Below are 21312 nucleotides of genomic sequence, written 5' to 3' on the forward strand. Positions count from 1 at the left end.
ATACATGGCCCCATTCATTCTTTCCTTTACACGGATCAGTCGTCCTGGTCCCTTTGCAGAAAAACAGCCCCAAAGCATGATGTTTCCACCCCCATGCTTCACAGTAGGTATGGTGTTCTTTGGATGCAACTCAGCATTTTTTGTCCTCCAAACACGACGAGTTGAGTTTTAACCAAAAAGTTATATTTTGGTTTCATCTGACCATATGACATTCTCCCAATCTTCTTCTGGATCATCCAAATGCTCTCTAGCAAACTTCAGGCGGGCCTGGACATGTACTGGCTTAAGCAGGGGGACACGTCTGGCACTGCAGGATTTGAGTCCCTGGCTGCGTAGTATGTTACTGATGGTAGGCTTTGTTACTTTGGTCCCAGCTCTCTGCAGGTCATTCACTAGGTCCCCCCGTGTGGTTCTGGGATTTTTGCTCACAGTTCTTGTGATCATTTTGACCCCACGGGGTGAGATCTTGCGTGGAGCCCCAGATCGAGGGAGATTATCAGTGGTCTTGTATGTCTTCCATTTCCTAATAATTGCTCCCACAGTTGATTTCTTCAAACCAAGCTGCTTACCTATTGCAGATTCAGTCTGCCCAGCCTGGTGCAGGTCTACAATTTTGTTTCTGGTGTCCTTTGACAGCTCTTTGGTCTTGGCCATAGTGGAGTTTGGAGTGTGACTGTTTGAGGTTGTGGACAGGTGTCTTTTATACTGACAACAAGTTCAAACAGGTGCCATTAATACAGGTAACGAGTGGAGGACAGAGGAGCCTCTTAAAGAAGAAGTTACAGGTCTGTGAGAGCCAGAAATCTTGCTTGTTTGTAGGTGACCAAATACTTATTTTCCACCATAATTTGCAAATAAATTCATTAAAAATCCTACAATGTGATTTTCTGGATTTTTTCTTCTCATTTTGTCTGTCATAGTTGAAGTGTACCTATGATGAAAATTACAGGCCTCATCTTTTTAAGTGGGCGAACTTGCACAACTGGTTGCTGACTAAATACTTTTTTGCCCCACTGTATGTCTTTTAAAAAATGTTTTAATGAATTTGTTAAATGTTCATAAAAACCTGGTTTTGCTTTGTCATTATGGAGTATTGTGTGTAGCTTGATGAGGGGGGAAAAATTATTTAATACATTTTAGTAAGGCTGAAACTTCACAAAATGTGGAAAAAGTCAAGGGGGGTGAATACTTTCCGAATGCACTGTAAGTGTCCTCTGCTGATTGTGCGGTCAGGCTGACATGTACATAGAGATGCAATAGGATACTACTGTTCTATTCAATTCTGTCGATACATACGTGTTTTCTGAAGAGATCTGCGTGGGGGGCCAGTAGAGGGTCTATGTCTCTGATGAACTGCATGACGTCCTCTACCGTCCACAGGTTGGGGTCCTGGCCACTGGGCCGGGGGCACTCTCTGAAACGCTCAGAGCCTGTGTCGGATGGCGGGTCAGAGTAGAGATACAGAGGAACATTAGTCACCAGTGGGGTTTGTTATTATGGAATGACGAGCATATCCATCTAAAGTGTTGCCGTAAAGCCATACACAATCCATAAATTAGCTTCACTAAAAATGGAGAAAAAAAATTCCACTGGACAACATAATTTTTGCCTTTAATGTCATGCACTGAATTAAAGATGATCCCCTACCTGAAGAGTTGAGATGTAGCAACTTGGTGGGGAACCGCAGGCTCAGAGGCTGCCCTGTCGAGCCCGGGGACAGGGGGCTCTTCTTTAAGTGCTCCGACCCCCCTACACCATTCTCCATGAGGAAAGGCTCACCTGGAACAACATGGAGGAGAGTCAATGACAAGGCCCAAGTGACACACCTGTAGCCTGTAGTTTAACTGTAGTCAAAAAGTTTGCTTAGTGGGACATTACTGGCTCCACTCAGGGCTGTTGCGGTGACCGTATTACCGCTACACCGACAGCCTTGAGGTCTGACCGCAGTAAAATTCCATGCGACTGTTGAGTCTTGGTAATCTCTTATGTCCTAATGGCCTGGTACTCAGGGCCCTAGTGTCCCTCTAACCACTCTGACATAAATGCAAATGATATTGAAAATCACATCAAACACTTGCTATCAAAACAGTATTATGCTTTTAAAACTCACCTCACTGTGATGATCAATTTGAAGAAAGAAGTTCAACAGCAGGTTGAAACTGAGTGTAAAACGTTGTTGTTGTGGATGTTGTTTCAAAGCCTAACATAACAAAATGGATAGCGCTTCTAAGGTGATGATTCATTCAAAACACCAATACGCATTTTAGAGCTTATGCATTAGTTTATGAGCCTAAGCCCGAAAAATACCTGAATTAAAATGATGATTGTGCCGTTACACAATACATAGCCTAAAAAACAAAAAACAAAACTTATTTAAGATGTCTTTGGTACATAATTGGTCTAGCCTATACAAATTCTAGTAATGGCCTTTGAGTGTGGACTGTATTATTATGCATACTGGATGAACTGGTTACCTTATGGACGCTCCAAAATGTCTATCAACGAGTCTGGGAGAGAATATATAGCCCTAGGCGATGCTGAGGGTTGTGCAGGGCTGTTTACAGATAAGCCTATAATTAGTGAATTTGTATTTGATTATCCAGTTAATAGGGAATTTTTATATTTTCATAACTAAATTGGATGATATTACCTTTTGCTATACAGACTACCTCACCACCATGCGTTTCCATCTCCTCCCGTCTCTCCTTTATTCCTTTCTAGAGCATGCAGAGGGGCTGTCAACAGTTTAGTGAAATATGTTTTGTAGTGGAAACATGGTACCAACAATGTTCCCAAACAGATTTTGCTTGCCTCTGCTATAAAACTGAAGTAGCCTACCAGGCATCATTGAAAAACGTATTGGCGGGAAAGTGCACCGCCTCCATTCGAGTGCATGCAGATGACATGTACTTTTCCCCCTGCCCATTTGATATTGAGCCATTCTAAATCTAAACAAATTGTACATATTAGTAAAGATGAGATTAAATTGAGAATAGTCTGATGGGTAAAAATATGATCACTTTATGAGTGAACAACTGTGCAGTCTGAGGCAAGAAACAGTGCAAGCTTTTTTGTACGACTTAATCAAATCATAAAGAGTCTATAGTCGCATCATGCAGCCCATATGTTTGGATTTGTTTGAATTTGTAAGACATTCTAAGGTTTGTATCAGTCACAACTACAGTTGCCAAATAACTGTAAACCTAACTGACCTGTTTCAAAGGTTCACTTTTACGCTCAACATAACCACTTCATATGCGCACTCGCTCTGGAATGGGAAAAATATCCTTTCTATTTTATTTAAGTTCAATTATATAAAATCATAATACAAAATAATGGCACAGGACTTATTAGCATATCTTGTCAGCTAAGTGAACAAGCCTACAGCCTGTGGCATGGAGCATAGCCAGATAACATACAGTATGCCAACTCACATTCTGTTCTTAAGAAATACTTCATGTTTCTTATTGGTGTATATTAAATTGAATATACACCATCACAATAAATCCATTATAGTCAGGTCTAAAGAAACATTATGATTTGAAGAAAATGCATTTCCGAAGAACAGAATGTGAGTTGGCATACTGTATGTTATCTGGCTATGCTCCATGCCACAGGCTGTAGGCTTGTTCACTTAGCTGACAAGATACAAGCTGCTGATGCGCGAGCCTTTGGGAACATCTACATTTTTAAAATGCTGGTATGCAGCTTGTATGTGGCTGGTATGCAGCTTGTATGTGGCTGGTATGCAGCTTGTATGTGGCTGGTACGCAGCTTGTATTCGTGGAGGCCTATCTGGAGATGCTAAACGTGTTGCTGTTAATTAACGGTCAATTACCGTGAGACCCGTCAGACTTTTGCATTACAAAACTGGCTGACCTCCAGTCCTAGCTACACCCTAAAATAAAAACTGGCTGACCTCCACAGTCCTAGCTACACCCTAAAATAAAAACTGACCTCCACAGTCCTAGCTACACTCGAAAATAAAAACTGGCTGACCTCCAGTCCTAGCTACACCCTAAAATAAAAATTGGCTGACCTCCACAGTCCTAGCTACACCCTAAAATAAAAACTGTCTGACCTCCAAGCTACACCCTAAAATAAGAGTTTTTGTTTGTGCACAAATGTTTTCCATTTGTTTGACCCATTAAAGGTGTATGTTTCTATTTTTATCAATCAAGGTATTTTAAATGAAGCGTTAAGGATTTCCTAAGGAGTTTCTAAGGAGCTGTACCTTCCGAGGAGAGGCAGAGGTTTTTGGCCAGCTTGTGGGGGAGGGGGCTGTAGTAGGATTCTTGAAGGAACCGCTTGGAGCCTCTTCCTGGACCCGTCGTGAGGCCCTCCCTAAAACTTCTGCTTTCTGGAGGGAGTCGTATCAGAAAAGAGAAACAGTGAGGAGTGAAAAGTAAATACATACATACTTGACTCAAATCGACACTGTTACAATGTTGAAAAGGCCAAAAAGAAAGACAACCATTTTCTGTCCTGAATCAACAGAAAAGCCATGGTTATGCCCCAGTACAGTGTGTGTGTGTGCTGACCTGGGTTGGCATGGCTGTCGTAATGCAGGCCCCCTCTAGGGATGGGCTGGCTCCCAAACAGAGGGTCACAGTAGAGGTTGTGACAGAGTTTCTCCAGGAAGTGCAGGACGTGCGTGACGCTGTTGACCGTGGGCAGGGTGAGGGTATGGTGCTGGTGGCCGAAGTGGGCTGCATGGGACACAGAGGGTTAGGCTCAGACAGCCAATACTGTTCCTCACATTTAGCAGCAATGCCAAGTGAATAGGAGATATAGAGCTATGGTTTGATCAATTTCAGGAAGAAAGAAAAAATGGTTCTGGTGTAGTGCACAGGGAGGCTGAAATAAATGAAGGAAAAATCATATTTTTTAAGGAAATGCAAAGACTATTTGATTATCTCTATAAGCAAACTTCTAATAAAGTGCATAGAGAAAATAGCCCATACAGAAAGCAGGTACCAGTCCCAGACCTTACCTGATATGACCTCTCCTCCATGGCCTGGCTTGAGGCAGGAGAAGACAGAGCTCTGGTTGTGGGCACAGTCCACACAGGCCTGGACACACTGCTGTAGCACCGAGGAAGCCCGGCCTGGACCAACGTGGTCGGGCAGCTGCTGCACCCGCCGCCCGTCCAAGTGGGGCCCCACCTTCCCATACTTGTTCAGGTAGACACACACTGTGGGACACGTAGGTAGATGCAGGCAGTTCACGGAAACAAACACAGAGGCATCAAACATTCAGCGTGTATACCACTCCGGCTGAAAAAGGCAGATTCGACTTAATGCATTTTCATGGATTATTGACTCACAAGGATGTCCGAGGGCATACAAGTATTCATAATAAAAGTTGCATTGCGCTCCACAGAAATCCATATGAGTATTATTTGCAGGGACGAAGTATTATTTTGTGTGTGTTTACCTGTGGCAGCATGCAAGGCGGCGCTGGGGATGGTGGCGTTGTCCAGAGGCACCGTGCTGGTATCTGGCTCTGGCATACTACTGTTGGGGGAAACGGGCACGGGGTTGGGCACCACCCGCTGTTTTCTCTGTTCACACAGACACACACACACACACATATACACAATGTTTAGTGGGGTGGTATGCCCTCATCCATAAAAACCTAAAAAATATATAATTGTGTGTGTGTGTGTGGTTACCTTGCTGCCGGGCTTGGGCCCTCTCTTTTTGGGGATCTTGATAGACTCCACTTGTCCCTCCTGCAGTGCCATCCTCTGGGTCCAGTTGGCTGGCAGCCTCCCTCTGGGCCGGGACACGGGTCGCCCTGGGCCTGCCATGGCACCCTCCAGCCAGCCTTCTCTCTTCGCCCAGCCCAACTAAACACAGAGGAGGAGTGAGAGGACACTGTTAGGGTCAAGTCAACCACTCTAGTTGTTAATTGGAGGTCAAACGTTACTTTTCTCAGTAGCAGTGGAATTAGAATAGAAGTGAATTCTTGACTTTAGTTAAACTTTTGACCAATAAGGTTGTTATTATAAAATACTATTTTGATGCTGCGACACAGGATGAAACATACAACCCTACCCCACCCTACCCACCCAACCCTACCCACCCTACCCCACCCCACCCGGGTCCTTGGTCTGTACCTTACTCCCCGGTTTGGGGCCTCTCTTCTTGGGGACCTTGATAGGCTCCAGTCCCTTTCCGGACGGGGGGGCCTGTGGTCCTACTCCGGCCCCCTTCTGCCCCCAGGGCCCTGTCAGCTTGGCTTTCCTGCAGCCTGGCTTGCGTCCCCGTTGGCCAGGCGGCTGTCCTGGCATGGGGTGCATGGCTGTTCCCTCGCTACCGTCTGAAAGGCAACCGAGGGTCTTGGGTAGCACTGCTGTCCCCAGAGAGAGAAAGAAATAGGGGAGTGTAAAAACAAAAAGTTCAAATAGGATGTTAAGGAATCAAACAAATGCAATTTATCCTCTAGTCTAGAGATATTCATTCAAGTTATGTAATTCATTATTTCCTTCTTTCATTCAAATGCTGCCTGTGTAACAGTATAACTTTAGACCGTCCCCTCACCCATACCCGGGCGCGAACCAGGGACCCTCTGCACATATCAACAACAGTCACCCACGAAGCATCGTTACCCATCGCTCCACAAAAGCCGCGGCCCTTGCAGAGCAAGGGGAACTACTACTTCAAGGTCTCAGAGCAAGTGACGTCACTGATTGAAACACTATTTAGCGCGCACCGCTAACCAAGCTAGCCATTTCACATCCGTTACACTTGGCAGGAAACAATGAATGTCAGACTCGGGAAGTAGCATCAAATTGACCCCATGACTGTTTGGTAATACACAATAACACATAACAAACCAGGAAAGAGCAGCAAATTAATCAAAAATCATGACATAAACAGCCACTGATCAAGTAATGCCTCTAACAACACAGCAGGAGTGGTAGACCCGGCCCGTGCACATAGAACCAGACAGCTTTTGTGTTAAGGAGGGCCATGGTGACCCAGTTTGCTTTCAGCTGTGGAACAAAGGGGCAAGTTGTGTTACACACTTGTGTTACACTATTTTACTACCCTGCCTTCATAGGGAAGGAAGAGAGACAGAGGGAGAAAGAGTGTTGCCAGGACTACATATACAAATTCCAATCTAGTCACCGTTGACCGAGAGCACACAACAAACTATACCTGCCTCAGCTTAAACATCAGCACCACAGGTAACAAAAAAATGAAAAGCTGAAATGTCTTGAGTCAATAAGTATTCAACCCCTTTGTTATGGCAAGCCTAAATAAGTTCAGGAGTAAACATTTGCTTAACAAGTCACATAATAAGTTGCATGTGTGCAATAATAGTGTTTAACATTATTTTAAATGAATACATCTCTGTGCCCCACACATACAGATAATTGTAAGGTCCCTCAGTCGAGCAGTGAATTTCAAACACAGATTCAACCACCAAAACCACTGACCAAGATTTTCCTATGCCTTGCAAAGGGCACCTATTGGTAGATAGGTTTAAAAAAAAAAGAGTCAAATAAATGTTAAAAAGCAGACATTGAATATCCCTTTGAGGATGGCAAAGTTATTAATTACACTTTGGATGGTGTATCAATAACAACAGTCATGATTTTCAAACTTTCCATAACAAAACCATCACCTATAGAGAGATGAACCTGGAGAAGTGTCCCCTCAGCAAGTTGGTCCTGGGGCTCTGTTCACAAACACACCCCACAGGGCCCCAGGACAGCAACACAACGAGACCCAACCAAATCATGAGAAAACAAAACAATAATTACTTGACACATTGGAAAGAATTTACGAAACAACTGAGCAAACTGCAATGCTATTTGGCCCAGAATGCCTAACCACTGTGACTGACCCAAAATTAAGGAAAGATTTGACTATGTACAGACTCAGTGAGCATAGCCTTGCTATTGAGAGGCCACCGTAGGCAGACCTGACTTCAGGTAGTGCAGCTTGGTTTCCACCTCATTTTGTGGGCTATGTGCACACTGCGCACAAAATGAGGTGGAAACCAAGCTGTACTTCCTAACCTTCTGACATATGTATGACCATATTAGAGACACATATTTCCCTCAGATTACACCGACCTACAAAGAATTTGAAAACAAATCCAATTTTTTATTAACTCCCATATCTATTAGGTGAAATACCACAGTGTGCCATCACAGCAGCAAGATGTGTGACCTGTTGCCACAAGAAAAATGGCAACAAGTTAAGAACAACCACCATTGTAAATACAACCCATATTTCTGTTTATTTATTTTTCCCTTTTGTACATTGTTACAACTCCATACATAACTATAATATAACATTTGAAATCTCTCTACTCTTTTGAAACTTTTGTGAGTCAATATTTACCATTCTTTCCTGATTGTTTATTTTACTTTTGTTTATTATAGATTCACTTGCTTTGACAATGTAAACATACAGTATGTTTCTCATGCCAATAAAGCCCTTTGGATAGAATTGAGAGAATTCTTCACTGAGATAGATATCAATGGCAGAACTTGCAATGAGTGATACAATGCAGACACTCGCACTTAACACATGACTTAGCCTGTGGGGCAATATACCAGACCTGGGTTCAAATACATGTGTATTTGAGTATCTGGTATTTAAAAATACTTTTTCTGTTTATTTGAGTATTTTCAAATACACAGATTAAAACAATTACTTTTATTTGATTATTTGAATGGTTATTTGTAAAAATAAAAAAAATAAAAACAAATTTATTATTTCCAAATACTTATTTCAAATACTATTTTCAAATACCTGGGTTAAATGCATGGGAGTGTATTTGAGTCATTTCCAAATACATTAAAATACATTCAAATATTCAACTACAAATATAATATATTAGAATACTTAATTCACTTACATTTGAGTAATTTAGAAGATACTCTGAAGAGGTAGGGTTTCACATGTTTTCGGGAAGAAAATACAATGCTGTTCTAGCTTCAGGGGGAAGCTGGTTCCACCATTGTGGTGAAAGGACAGAGAAGAGCTTGGACTGGGCTGGTGGGAGCTGCCAAGAGACCAGAGGTACATTGAATGTATGTGAAAGTAATTGAGACATTTGAAATAGTATTTGAACCCAGGTTTGTAAAATACACACACCCATAATGGCACGCACCAAAATAAAGTCTGCGGGTTATAAATATACTCATGGACACATGAGACACAGTGCCTATCATATATCCCCACTTGGATTTTCTTCACATTTTGTGGCGTTGCAAAGAGGCATTAAAATGGATTATATTGTGATTTTCTTTTGTCACAAATCTACACAAAATACTCTTAATGTCAAAGTGAAAAGACATTTTTCTAAATTACTACAAATTAACACAAAATAAATAACAAAAACGTCTTGGTTATATAAGTATAATTTTTTTATGGCAAGCCTAAATAAATTCAGGTGTAAAAATGTGCTTAACAAATAACATAATAGTTTCCATGGACTCTGTGTGCAATAATTGGGGGTAACATGATTTTTGAATGACGACACCATCTACACTACATGACCAAAAGTATGTGGACATCTGCTCGTCGAACATCTCATTCGAAAATCATGGGTATTAATTGGTCCCCCCTTTGCTGCTATAACAGCCTCCACTTTTCTGGCAAAGGCTAGATGTTGGAATATTGCTGCGGGGACTTGCTTCCATTCAGACACAAGAGCATAAGTGAGGTCAGGCACTGATGTTGGGCGATTAGGTCTGGCGCGAAGTCAGCGTTCGAATTCATCCAAAATGTGTTCAATGGGGTTGAGGTCAGGGCTCTGTGCAGGCCAGCCAAGTTATTCCACACTGATCTCGACAAACCATTTCTGTCTGTATGGACCTCGCTTTGTGCATGGAGGCGTTGTTATGCTAAAACAAGAAAGGGCTTTCCCCAAACTGTTGCCACAAAGTTGGAAGCACAGAATCGTCTAGAATGTCGTTGTATGCTGTAGCGTTAAGATTTCCTAGCCCTAACCATTTATAACAGCCCCAGACCATTAATCCTCTTTACACCAAACTTTACAGTTGGCACTATAAATTGGGGAAGGTAGCGTTCTCCTGGCATCCGCCAAACCCAGATTCGTTCTTCCGACTGCCAGATGGTGAAGCGTGATTCACTACTCCAGAGAACCAGTTTCCACTGCTCCAGAGTCCAATGGCGAGCTTTACACCGCTTGGCATTGCGCATGGTGATCTTAGGCTTGTGTGCAGCTGCTCTGCCATGGAAACCCATTTCATGAAGTGAGGCACTTTGGAACTCGGTAGTGAGTGCTGCCACCGAAGACAGACGGTTTTTACGTGCTACGCGCTTCAGCACTCGGCAGTCCCGTTCTGTGAGCTTGTGTGGCCTACCACTTTGTGGCTGAGCCGTTGTTGCTCCTAGACTTTCCCACTTCACAATAACAGCACTTACAGTTGACCAGGGCAGCTCTAGCAGGGTAGAGATTTGATGAACTGACTTGTTGGAAAGGTGGCATCCTATGCCGGTGCCACGTTGAAAGCCACTGACCTCTTCAGTAAGGCCATTCTACTGCCAATGTTTGTGTATGGAGATTGCATGGCAGTGTGCTCGATTTTATAAATCTGTCAGCAACGGGTGTGGAATCCGCTAATTTGAAGGGGTGTCCACATACTTCTGTATATATAGTGAATGTACCTCACACACTCAATTATCTTTAAGATCCCTCAGTTGAGTAGAGAATTCTAAGCACAGATTCAACCAAAAGGATTAAGGACCTTTACAATGCCTTGCAAAGAAGGGCACTAATTTTTTACAAAGCAAACACTGAATGTCCCTTTGAGCATGGTGAAGTTATTAATTAGGCTTTGGATGGTGTAGCAATACAACCAGAACATGTGCAGACCAGCTGGCTGGTGTGTTTACGGACATATTCAGTCTTTCCCTATCCCAGTCTGTTGTCCACAATTGCAAAAGGAAAGTGAAGGTAACTGAACTAAATTACCATCGCCCAGTAGCACTTACGTCATCATGAAGTGCTTGAGGCTAGTTATGGATAATATCACCTCCACCTTATCCGACACACCCCCATCAGACCCGCGATGCAAAAAGAAGGAAGTTACCCCACCTAAATAACGCAAAAGTTACATTTAACATTCATGATGAGAAGAGACAGTCAACGGACCATTTTGTGGTGCTGAAATGTAAAGCTGTGACCGCAGCGCAATCAATAGGAGGTGAACAGCGCCTGGTGTTGAAATTATAACCTAGCTAACTTGTTATGCATGTGGCGCACAGGAATATATATCTTCATTTTAATTTGACTTTATAAACAAGAGAGCTTATTTGCAGCCTATTTCTTCCGAGCCTTACATAAAATAACTTGGGTGAGGTAGGCTATGGCTTAACAGCATTTTTCACAAGAAATAAATGTGGCCTAATAGAAGTGGACGTTTTTCCAATTGGGCCTTACAATGGCAACTGGACAAAAATGTAGCATCCTACATAAAACAATAATGTAAAGAAAAAAAGGTGACGTCTGCAAATGTCTGAATGTCTCGGGATAGCCTGCTCCTGTAATGACAGAACAGAAAATACTGTCAGCATGAGACCTAAATAGCCTTGGATAAGTACTTAGTATTTGCTAAGTCATATAGGCTACTAAGTTACTTACTCAATGGGAAAAGTTGCATTTATCCTCGGACACGATCTTGTTGATGGTGGGTGAGCTGGATGTGATTTTGATACGCAGGCAGTCCTTGAATGACTTGTGAAATCCAGTTTCTGTCGTGAGTCTAGATTGCGTTCACAGAGGAAAAAGAGGACGCGCAGGTGTAAGTTGATCCAAACATTGTTAGCACATAAAATGCAAGTTTCTTTACTGTGCTGTATTCCTCTGAGCTTGCCACCCAAAATGCATTCAGGGACATGGCACTCCTGATTTTTCAACGTGTGTAGGCGCAGCCTTCCAGATGAAAAGTCAAAATCGAACTACTCAAGGTTCCTAGTAAAGGCCTCAAGTTTTTCCACCATGTCCACGACTGTTTTCCCTCTTCCTTGTATAACGGCAGATTTAACCCGTTTAAAGTGACAGAACAGGTCAGCCAAAAACAGAACGGAGAGGAAATCCTCATTTTCCAGAATGCGAAGGTGGTCAGCTGCTGCACAGATTTTGCTTTTTCTGGGAAAACCGGTAATCTGGTCACGCAGCCCACAGAACCACTCCAGCGCTTTTCCTTTACTCAGCCAGCAATTCTGTCACAAGCTTGTGGAAAAGAAGGTGTTGGGTGCTTGCTTCCAGACAAACTAAACACCTTATTTGCCTGCTTTGAGGATAATACAGTGCCACCGACGCGGCCCGCTACCAAGGACTGAGGGCCCACCCCCCTCCTTCTCCATGGCCGACGTGAGTAAGACATTTAAACGTGTTAACCCTCGCAAGGCTGCCAGTCCAGGCAGCATCCCTTGCCATGTCCTCAGAAACTGCGCATACCAGCTGGCTGGTGTGTTTACGGACATATTCAATCTCTCCCTATCCCAGTCTGCTGTCCCCACATGCTTGAAGATGGCCAGCATTGTTCCTGTACCCAAGAAGGTTTAACCTTTTTGGGATAGGGGGCAGCATTTTCACTTTTGGATGAATAACGTGCCCAGAGTGAACTGCCTCCTACTCTGTCCCAGATGCTAATATATGCACATTATTATTAGTATTGGATAGAAAACACTCGGAAGTTTCTAAAAATGTTTGAATGATGTCTGAGAAACCTGAGAAAAATCCAACCAGGAAGTGGGACATCTGAGGTTTGTAGTTTTTCAAAGCTTGGCCTACCGAGTACACATTGAGATATGGATGAGGTTGCACTTCCTAGGGCTTCCACTAGATGTCACCCGTCTTTTGAAACTTGAATGAGGATTCTACTATAAAGGAGGGGCTTATGAGACCTGTTTGAGTCAGTGGTCTGGCATAGTGCCTCGGTCTCATGATGCGCGCTCCCGACAGAGTTACCTCTCGTTCCAGTACCTTTCTGAGGACAAAGGAATTCTCCGGTTGGAACATTATTGAAGTTTTATGTTAACCTCTTGAAACTCCCCATCCCGGATCCGGGATTGTGACTAAGCCTCAGGCTCATTAGCATAACGCAACGTTAACGATTTCTGAAAATCGCAAATAAAATTAAAATAATGCGTTTGCTCTCAAGCTTAGCCTTTTCTTAACAACACTGTCATCTCAGATTTTCAAAATATGCTTTTGAACCATAGAAATTGACTAATTTGTGTAAGAGTATGCAAAGCTAGCATAGCATTTTGTGTAGCATGTAGCACGCAACATTTTCACAAAAGCCAGATAACCAAATAAATAAAATCATTTACCTTTGAAGAGCTTCTGATGTTTTCAATGAGGAGACTCCCAGCCACATACCAAATGCGCAGTGTTTCCTGAAAGCGTCTGTGTGTAGGAGAAATCGTTCCGTTTTCTACATTGCGCCTGGCTACCGAAACGAACCGAAAATGCAGTCACCTACAACGTGAAACTTTTTCCGGATTAACTACATAATATCGACCGAAACATGGCAAACGTTGTTTGGAATCAATCCTCAAGGTGTTTTTTCACATATCTCTTCATTGACATGCAGTTCATGGAAGCTTGCTTCTCTCTCTGTGCCCCATGGAAAAATACTGGCAGGTGACTTTTGCGCACCAATTTCGGCGCAGGACACCGGGCGGACACGTGGTAAATGTGGTCTCTTATGGTCAATCTTCCAACGATCTGCCTACAAATACGTCACAATGCTGCAGACACCTTGGGGAAACGACAGAAAGGGCAGACTCATTCCTCTTGCGTTCACAGCCATATAAGGAGATCATGAAAGACAGAGCCTCAAAAATCCTTGTCATTTCCTGGATGCCAAGTCATCTTGGTTTTGCCTGAAGCTCACGTTAAAGGGCACGCACAGAGAAGATATTTGTATTTCTGGACACGTCAGAGTGTTTTCTTTCGAACAGTAGCAATTATATGCATAGTCGAGCATCTTTTTGTGACAAAATATCTTGTTTAAAACGGGAACGTTTTTCTTCCAAAAATGAAATAGCGCCACCATAAGTGTAAGAGGTTAAAAACATCCTAACGATTAATTCCATACATCGTTTGACATGTTTCTAAAGGACTGTAATGGAACTTTTCGAGTTTTTGTCTGGATGAAATGCTCGCGCCACATGAAGATGGATTACTGGGCTGAACACGCTAACAAGTGGCTATTTGGACAAAAATGATGGAAATTTATGGAACAAAGTAATTTATTGTCGAACTGGGATTCCTGGGAGTGCCTTCTGATGAAGATCATCAAAGGTAAGTGAATATTTATGGTGTTGTTTCTAACTTTGTTGATTTCAAAATGGCGGCTATTCTCCTCTGGCTGTTTTGGGTTCTGATCGCCGTTCTCAGATTATGCTTTTTCGCAAAGTTTTTTTGAAATCTGACACAGTGGTTGCATTAAGGAGAAGTCTCTTTAATTCTGTGAATAACACTAGTATCTTTTATCAATGTTTATTATTAGTATTTCTGCAAAATCACCAGATGTTTTGAAATCAAAACATTACTGCACGTAAGGAGCCAATGTAAACTGAGATTTTTGGATATAAATATGCACATTATCGAAGAAAACATACATGTATTGTGTAACATGATGTCCTATGAGGGTGGTGCGGTCTGCACAACGCATCACCAGGGGAAAACGACCTGCCCTCCAAGACACCTACAGCACCCGATGTCACAGGGAGGCCAAAAAGATCATCACAGACAACAACCACCCGAGCCACTGCCTGTTCACCCCGCTACCATCCAGAAGGTGAGGTCAGTACAGGTACATCAAAGCTGGGACCGAGAGACTGAAAAACAAGCCATCAGACTGTTAAACAGCCAGACTCGAAATCATTGGCCACTTTAATAAAAGGATCACTCATCACTTTAATAATGTTTACATATCTTGCATTACTCATCTCATATGTATATACTGTATTTTACACCATCTATTGCATCTTGCCTATGCCGCTCGGTCATTGCTCATCCATATATTTACATGTATATACGTATATTGTTATTCCATCCCTTAGTTTAGATGTGTGTATTAGGTAGTTGTGGAATTGTTAGATGACTTGTTAGATATTACTGTACTGTCAGGACTAGAAGCACAAGCATTTCGCTACACTCACATTAACATCTGCTAACCACGTGTATGTGACAAATAAAATTTGATGTCTCCCTGACAAAGTTGATTATGCACATTACTTTATCCATTACATCTTTTAGTTTATCGTTTAGTCTGGCACACAAGCACACTCTGATGGATAAGATAATGAATGGCTTGCACTTGGGGGGGCGATTTCCTTTAACCTGATGACCAGGCCGTGCCTGCCCACCATAAAAGGAGCCCAGTCAGTAACCACAATGTTGACTTTTTCGAATGACAGGCATGCTGCGTAAAACAATTCTTCCAGCTCTGTGAATATGATGTCCTCGGTGGTGTGTCCTTCGATGGGAATCCGTCCCAGCAGCTCTTGTTTAAATTCCTTTCCATCAAAATGACAGACATATACACACACAAACAACTGTGCTACATCGGTGTTGTGGGTACAATCATCAAAAGCCAGGGCAAAAGGTTCAGCCTGATTGAGCCCCTCTTAAACGATCCTATGCACATCATCTGCCAGTGCATGGACGAGGCGGCAGGCTGTTGATGCAGACAGGCGCTGTTTGACAGACGTTGTTATGCTATCCAAATCAAAAATTACCAAGAAACTGAAGATCTCGTACAACGCTGTGTGCTACTCCCTTCACAGAACAGCGCAAACTGTCTCCAACCAGAATAGAAAGAAGTGTGAGAGGCCTTGGTGCACAACTGAGCAAGATAACAACTACATTAGTGTGTCTAGTTTGAGAAACAGACACCTCACAAGTCCTCAACTGGCCACGCCATTAAATAGTATATGCAACACACCAGTCTCAATGTCAACAGTGAAGAGACGATTCCGGGATGCTGGCCTTCTAGGCAGTGTTCCTCTGTCCAGTATGTGCTCTTTTGCCCATCTTAATCTTTTCTTCTTATTGGCCAGTCTGAGATATTACTTTTTCTTTGCAACTCTGCCTCGAAGGCCAGCATCCCGGAGTCACCTCTTCACTGTTGACATTGATCAATGAGCCTTTTAAAATGATAAACTTGGATTAGCTAACACAATGTGCCATTGGAAAACAGGAGTGATGATTGCTGATAATGGGCCTCTGTACGCATATGTAGATATTCCATTAAAAATCAGCAGTTTCCAGCTGCAATAGTCATTTACAACATTAACAATTTCTACACTGCATTTCTGATCAATTTGATATCTTAAATGGACAAAAAAAAAGTGTTTTTCTTTCAAAAAAACAAGGACATTTCTAAGAGACCCCAAACCTTTGAATGGTAGCGTATACATACAGTACCAGTCAAAAGTTTGGACACACCTACTCATTCAAGGATTTGTCTTTATTTGTACTATTTTCTACATTGTAGAATAATAATGAATACATCAAAACTATAAAATAACACGTATGGTAATAACAAAAAAAAGTATTAAACAGATATATTTAGATTCTTCAAAGCAGCAACCCTTTGCCTTCATGACAGCTTTGCACACTTGGCATTCTCTCAACCAGCTTCATGAGGTAGTCACCTGGAATTCATTTCAATTAACAGGTGCGCCATGTTAAAAGTTAATTTGTGTAATTTCTTTCCTTCTTAAATTAAAACCTCTACAGGATCGGTGGGTCCTCCTCATGCTAATCCCATTAACAGTTGAGCTAACATAGGTTAACGGGATTAGCATGAGGTTGTAAGTAACATCACATTTTTCTAGGACATAGACATATCTGATATTGGGAGAAAGCTTAAATTATTGTTAATCTAACTGCACTGTCCAATTGACATTAGCTGTTACAGTAAAATAATACCATGCTATTGTTTGAGTGTGCACAGTTATGAACTTGAAACTGTATTAATAAACCAATTACTGACATTTGGGCAGTCTTGATATAACATTTTGAACTTAAATGCAATGGTTCATTGAATCAGTCTATAACATTGCACATACACTGCTGCCATCTAGTGGCCAAAATCCAAATTTAGCCTGGGCTAGAATAATACATTATGGTCTTTCTCTTGCATTTCAAAGATGGTACAAAAAAAAACTTTGTATTATCTTTTACAAGATCTAATGTGTTATTCTCCTAATTTAACATTTCCACAAACTTCAAAGTGTTTATTTTCAAACGGTATCAAGAATATACATATCCTTGCTTCAGGTCCTTAGCTACAGGCAGTTAGATTTGGGTATGTCATTTTAGGCTAAAATTGAAATTTAAAAAAAGGGTCCGAGCCTTAATAATGCGTTTGAGACAATCAGTTGTGTTGTGACAAGGTAGAGGTGGTATACAGAAGATAGCCCTATTTGGTAAAATACCAAGTCCATATTATAGCAAGAACAGCTCAAATAAGCAAAGAGAAACGACAGTCCATCATTACTTTAAGACATGAAGGTCAGTCAATCCGGAAAATTTAAAGAAAGCTTCTTCAAGTGCATTCTCAAAAACCATCAAGCACTATGATGAAACTGGCTCTAATGAGGACCGCCACAGGAATGGTTTTTGGTTCCAACCACCGTGTCTTTGTGAGACGCAGGAGTAGGTGAATGGATGATCTCCACATGTGTAGTTCCCACCGTGAATCATGGAGGTGGTGGTGTGATGGTGCATGCTGATGAACTTTTGGCTGGTACTGTATATTGCTTATATAATTTATGAGATGAAAAAAATATTTTCAGTGTAAATTTATTGAACAACTAAAACTAGATATAAACTACAGTGCATTCGGAATGTATTCAGATCCCTTGACTTTTTCCACATTGTTATGTTACAGCCTTAATCTAAAATGGATTAAATAAAAATTATCATAAATCTACACACAATACCCCATAATGACAAAGTGAAAACAGGTTTTTAGAAATGTTAGCAAATGTATTAAAAAACAAAAACAGACACCGTATTTACATAAGTATTCAGACCCTTCAATATGAGACTCAAAATTGAGCTCAGGTGCATCCTGTTTCCATTGATCATCCTTGAGATGTTTCTACAACTTGATTGGAGTCCAACTGTGGTAAATTCAATTGATTGGACATGATTTGGAAAAGGCACACATCTGTCTGTATAAAGGTCCCACAACTGACAATGCATGTCAGAGCAAAAACCAAGCCATGAGGTCAAAGGAATTGTCCGTAGAGCTCCGAGACAGGATTGTGTTAAGGCACAGATCTGGAGAAGGGTACCAAAAACGGCTGAAGCATTGAAACAAAACAAACAAAACAACACAATGGCCTCCGTCAATCTTAAATGGAAGAAGTTTGGAACCACCAAGACTCTTCCTAGAGCTGGCCGTCCGGCAGGCAAAACTGAGCAATCGGGGGAGAAGGGCCTTGGTCAGGGAGGTGACTAAGAACCCGAGGGTCACTTGGTCCTAAACTACTCTCAGACCATGAGAAACAAGATTCTCAGGACCTCAGACTAGGGCGAATGTTCACCTTTTAACAGGTCAACAACCTTAAGCACACATCCAGGAGTGGCGTTGAGACAAGTCTCTGAATGCTCGTGTGGCCCAGCCAGAGCCCAGAACCCGATCGAACATCTCTTGAGAGACCTGAAAATAGCTCTGCAGTGACGCTCGGGAATGGGATGGGAAAAACTCCCCAAATACAGGTGGGCCAAGCTTGTAGCGTCATACCAAAGACTTGAGGCTGTAATTGCTGCCAAAGGTGCTTCAACAAAGTACAGAGTAAAGGGTCTCAATGTAAATGTGATATCAGTTTTTAATTCATTTGCGAAATGTTTAATCCATTTTAAAAAGCCTGTAACGTCACAAAATGTGGAAAGAGTCAAGGGGTCTGAATACTTTCCGAATGCCTGCTTTTCGCAGACATCGCCTTTTCCCTATTGTTTTTTTCTCCTTCTTTCTCTCAGTCTCTGGTTATCCTGGATGCCCCCTTTGCCTTGGCCCATTTTAGTGCCAGCATGAGGCCCATAGAGTGGGGCATACACTCTCATAGCTTTACCCCCCCCCCCCACAGTCCTGTGCCAAGATCTCATAAAACACACTCTTACAAAAGTGACCCTTTCTCTTTCTCGCCCTTCTGTCCTTCCTCACTCATTCACTCACATTATGTCTTCCTCCAACACGAGAAGGAATTTCAAAGGTGCGCTCTATTGACCTAATAAACCACTTATCTCATTCAGAGAACAGGGTGACAAGTCTACAGGGTGACAAACAAACAAACACACATACTGTCCATACACACAGACACGCACAGACCTTTGGTGCCAGGCGGCTGCAGGTTGTCCCCGGTGAGAGAGCACCAGCCCACGGGGAAGATGTCCCGGGAGTCGTAGCGGCAATAGTAGTCGAAAGCACCCCGCCAGCCGTCGAAGGTGACGAGCACCTCCACGCCACGCAGCGCCCCCACCGTGGCTGGGCAGATGAAGTGGGGGTTCTTGCGGTCCACTGCCTCCAGCTTCATGCCCACCTGGAAGGAGTTCTGCTCTGGGACCGGGGGCTCCTGCTGGGGTACGAGGGGAAGGGAGGTGGCAGGGACGGGAGAGGTCAGTGACAAGGGAGTGGGTAAATGTGGGATTATCCAGATGAAATGTGAAATTGTTCGGAAGCTTTATTTAGTTGGCAAATGTATATGATCACAACAAATTATTGTTGTCTATCAACAATGACAAGCCACCGGGATCTGACGATAATAGCGGACGATATTGCCACATCTTCAATTTAAGCCTACTAGAAAGTGTGTGCCCTCAGGCCTGGAGGGAAGCAGAAGTCATTCCACTACCTAAGAAATGTAAAGCCCCATTTACAGACACAAATAGCTAACCAATCAGCCTGTTAGTAAAGTTTAGGAAAAACATGGGTTTGACCATGCTATTTTACAGTAAACAAATTGACAACAGACTTTCAGTATGCTTATAGGGAAGGACATTCAACAAGCAACACAAACATAGGCACAGAAACATGCATACAATACACACATGATAACATACTGTTGAAATCGGCTAAACTTTGAACATTGAGATATTAAATGAATGATAGGAAATGAAAGACACTATGCTACAAGTGAATGGTTCTCTGAAGAAAGACAGAAGGCTTTGGAATGTGTTTGATGGAGGAGAGCGATGGGTTGATATCAGGAAGACAGATGGACATTGTGTATTAGATGAAAGAGGGGTTGAGGTCAGGAGGTGAGGACAGATTCTCTTAATAAGAGAGTAATAAATGTTTGGAATCCTGTTACCCTCTGTAGAGCCATAAAATGTAAGGATTGGAGAGAAAGAGGAGTGTCTTAAGTGGGATGTATATAAACTGTGATGTCTGAAATGTTTTGCTTTCTGACATCATGGGCAAATCAAAAGAAATCAACCAAGACCTCAAAAACAATTGTAGACCTCCACAAGTCTGGTTCATCCTTGGGAGCAATTTCCAAATGCCTGAAGGTACCACATGGATCTGTACAAACAATAGTACACAAGTATAAACACCATGGGACCATGCAGCCATCATACCGCTCAGGAAGGAGACGCGTTCTGTCTCCTAGAGATTACCTTCTCTAGGCTAGGGGGGCGGTATTTTCACATCCGGATGAAAAGCGTGCCCAAAGTAAACTGCCTGCTACTCAGACCCAGAAGCTAGGATATGCATATTATTAGGAGATTTGGATAGAAAACCCTCCGAAGTTTCTAAAACCGTTTGAATAATGTCTGTGAGTATAACAGAACTTATTTGGCAGGCGAAACCCCAAGGACAAACCATCCAGGATTTTTTGTTGATGTTGAGGTCACTCTCTTTTCAAATGGGATTTCTATGGGGATCGAGATTTCTAAGGCACTTGCTTGCAATTCCACTAGATGTCAACAATCTTTAGAAATTGGTTGATGTTTTTCCTTTGAGAAATTAATAAGTAGGGCTGTTCAGAACGAGGGTCGAGTCTAGTGTACTGTTTGTTAGGGGTGCGCAACCTGAAAGCCCACTCCACTTTGATTTTATCCGCTATTGAACGCAGTTTATACCGTCTTAAATTTTAGCGATTATTTACGTTAAAAAATACCTACAGTTGTATTAGGAAAGTTCTTTGAAATGTTTGGACAAAGATTACAGGTAACTTATTAAATATTTTGTAGCCATGTTGCGCGAGTTGGAACCGGTGTTTTACTGGATCAAACGCGCCAAATAAATAGGCATTTTGGAGCTATAACGAAGGAATTAATCGAACA

The 21312-nt window shown here is 42.3% G+C and overlaps 1 protein-coding gene across 15 annotated transcripts in view; it reads right to left on the minus strand.

Moving 5' to 3' along the window:
* Positions 1-21312, minus strand: part of LOC135522524 (polycomb protein SCMH1-like) — a 38650-nt gene that overhangs the window by 3460 nt on the left and 13878 nt on the right. For 9 of the 15 annotated variants that reach the window (XM_064948858.1, XM_064948862.1, XM_064948856.1 and 6 more), the window contains 9 exons: positions 19355-19601; positions 6122-6357; positions 5675-5851; positions 5437-5563; positions 4994-5194; positions 4542-4709; positions 4235-4360; positions 1648-1779; positions 1297-1430 (listed from right to left, as the gene is read on the minus strand). In XM_064948858.1, coding sequence (XP_064804930.1) covers positions 1297-1430; positions 1648-1779; positions 4235-4360; positions 4542-4709; positions 4994-5194; positions 5437-5563; positions 5675-5851; positions 6122-6357; positions 19355-19601 — 1548 coding nt within the window. Of the gene's footprint in view, positions 1-1296; positions 1431-1647; positions 1780-2110; positions 4361-4541; positions 4710-4993; positions 5195-5436; positions 5564-5674; positions 5852-6121; positions 6358-19354; positions 19602-21312 lie in introns of those variants that run through there. The other 6 variants (XM_064948865.1, XR_010452694.1, XR_010452693.1 and 3 more) reach the window with 6 other exon arrangements.

The sequence above is a fragment of the Oncorhynchus masou genome, chromosome 30 (genome assembly GCF_036934945.1).
Source record: "Oncorhynchus masou masou isolate Uvic2021 chromosome 30, UVic_Omas_1.1, whole genome shotgun sequence".
Classification (NCBI taxonomy): Eukaryota; Metazoa; Chordata; class Actinopteri; order Salmoniformes; family Salmonidae; genus Oncorhynchus; species Oncorhynchus masou.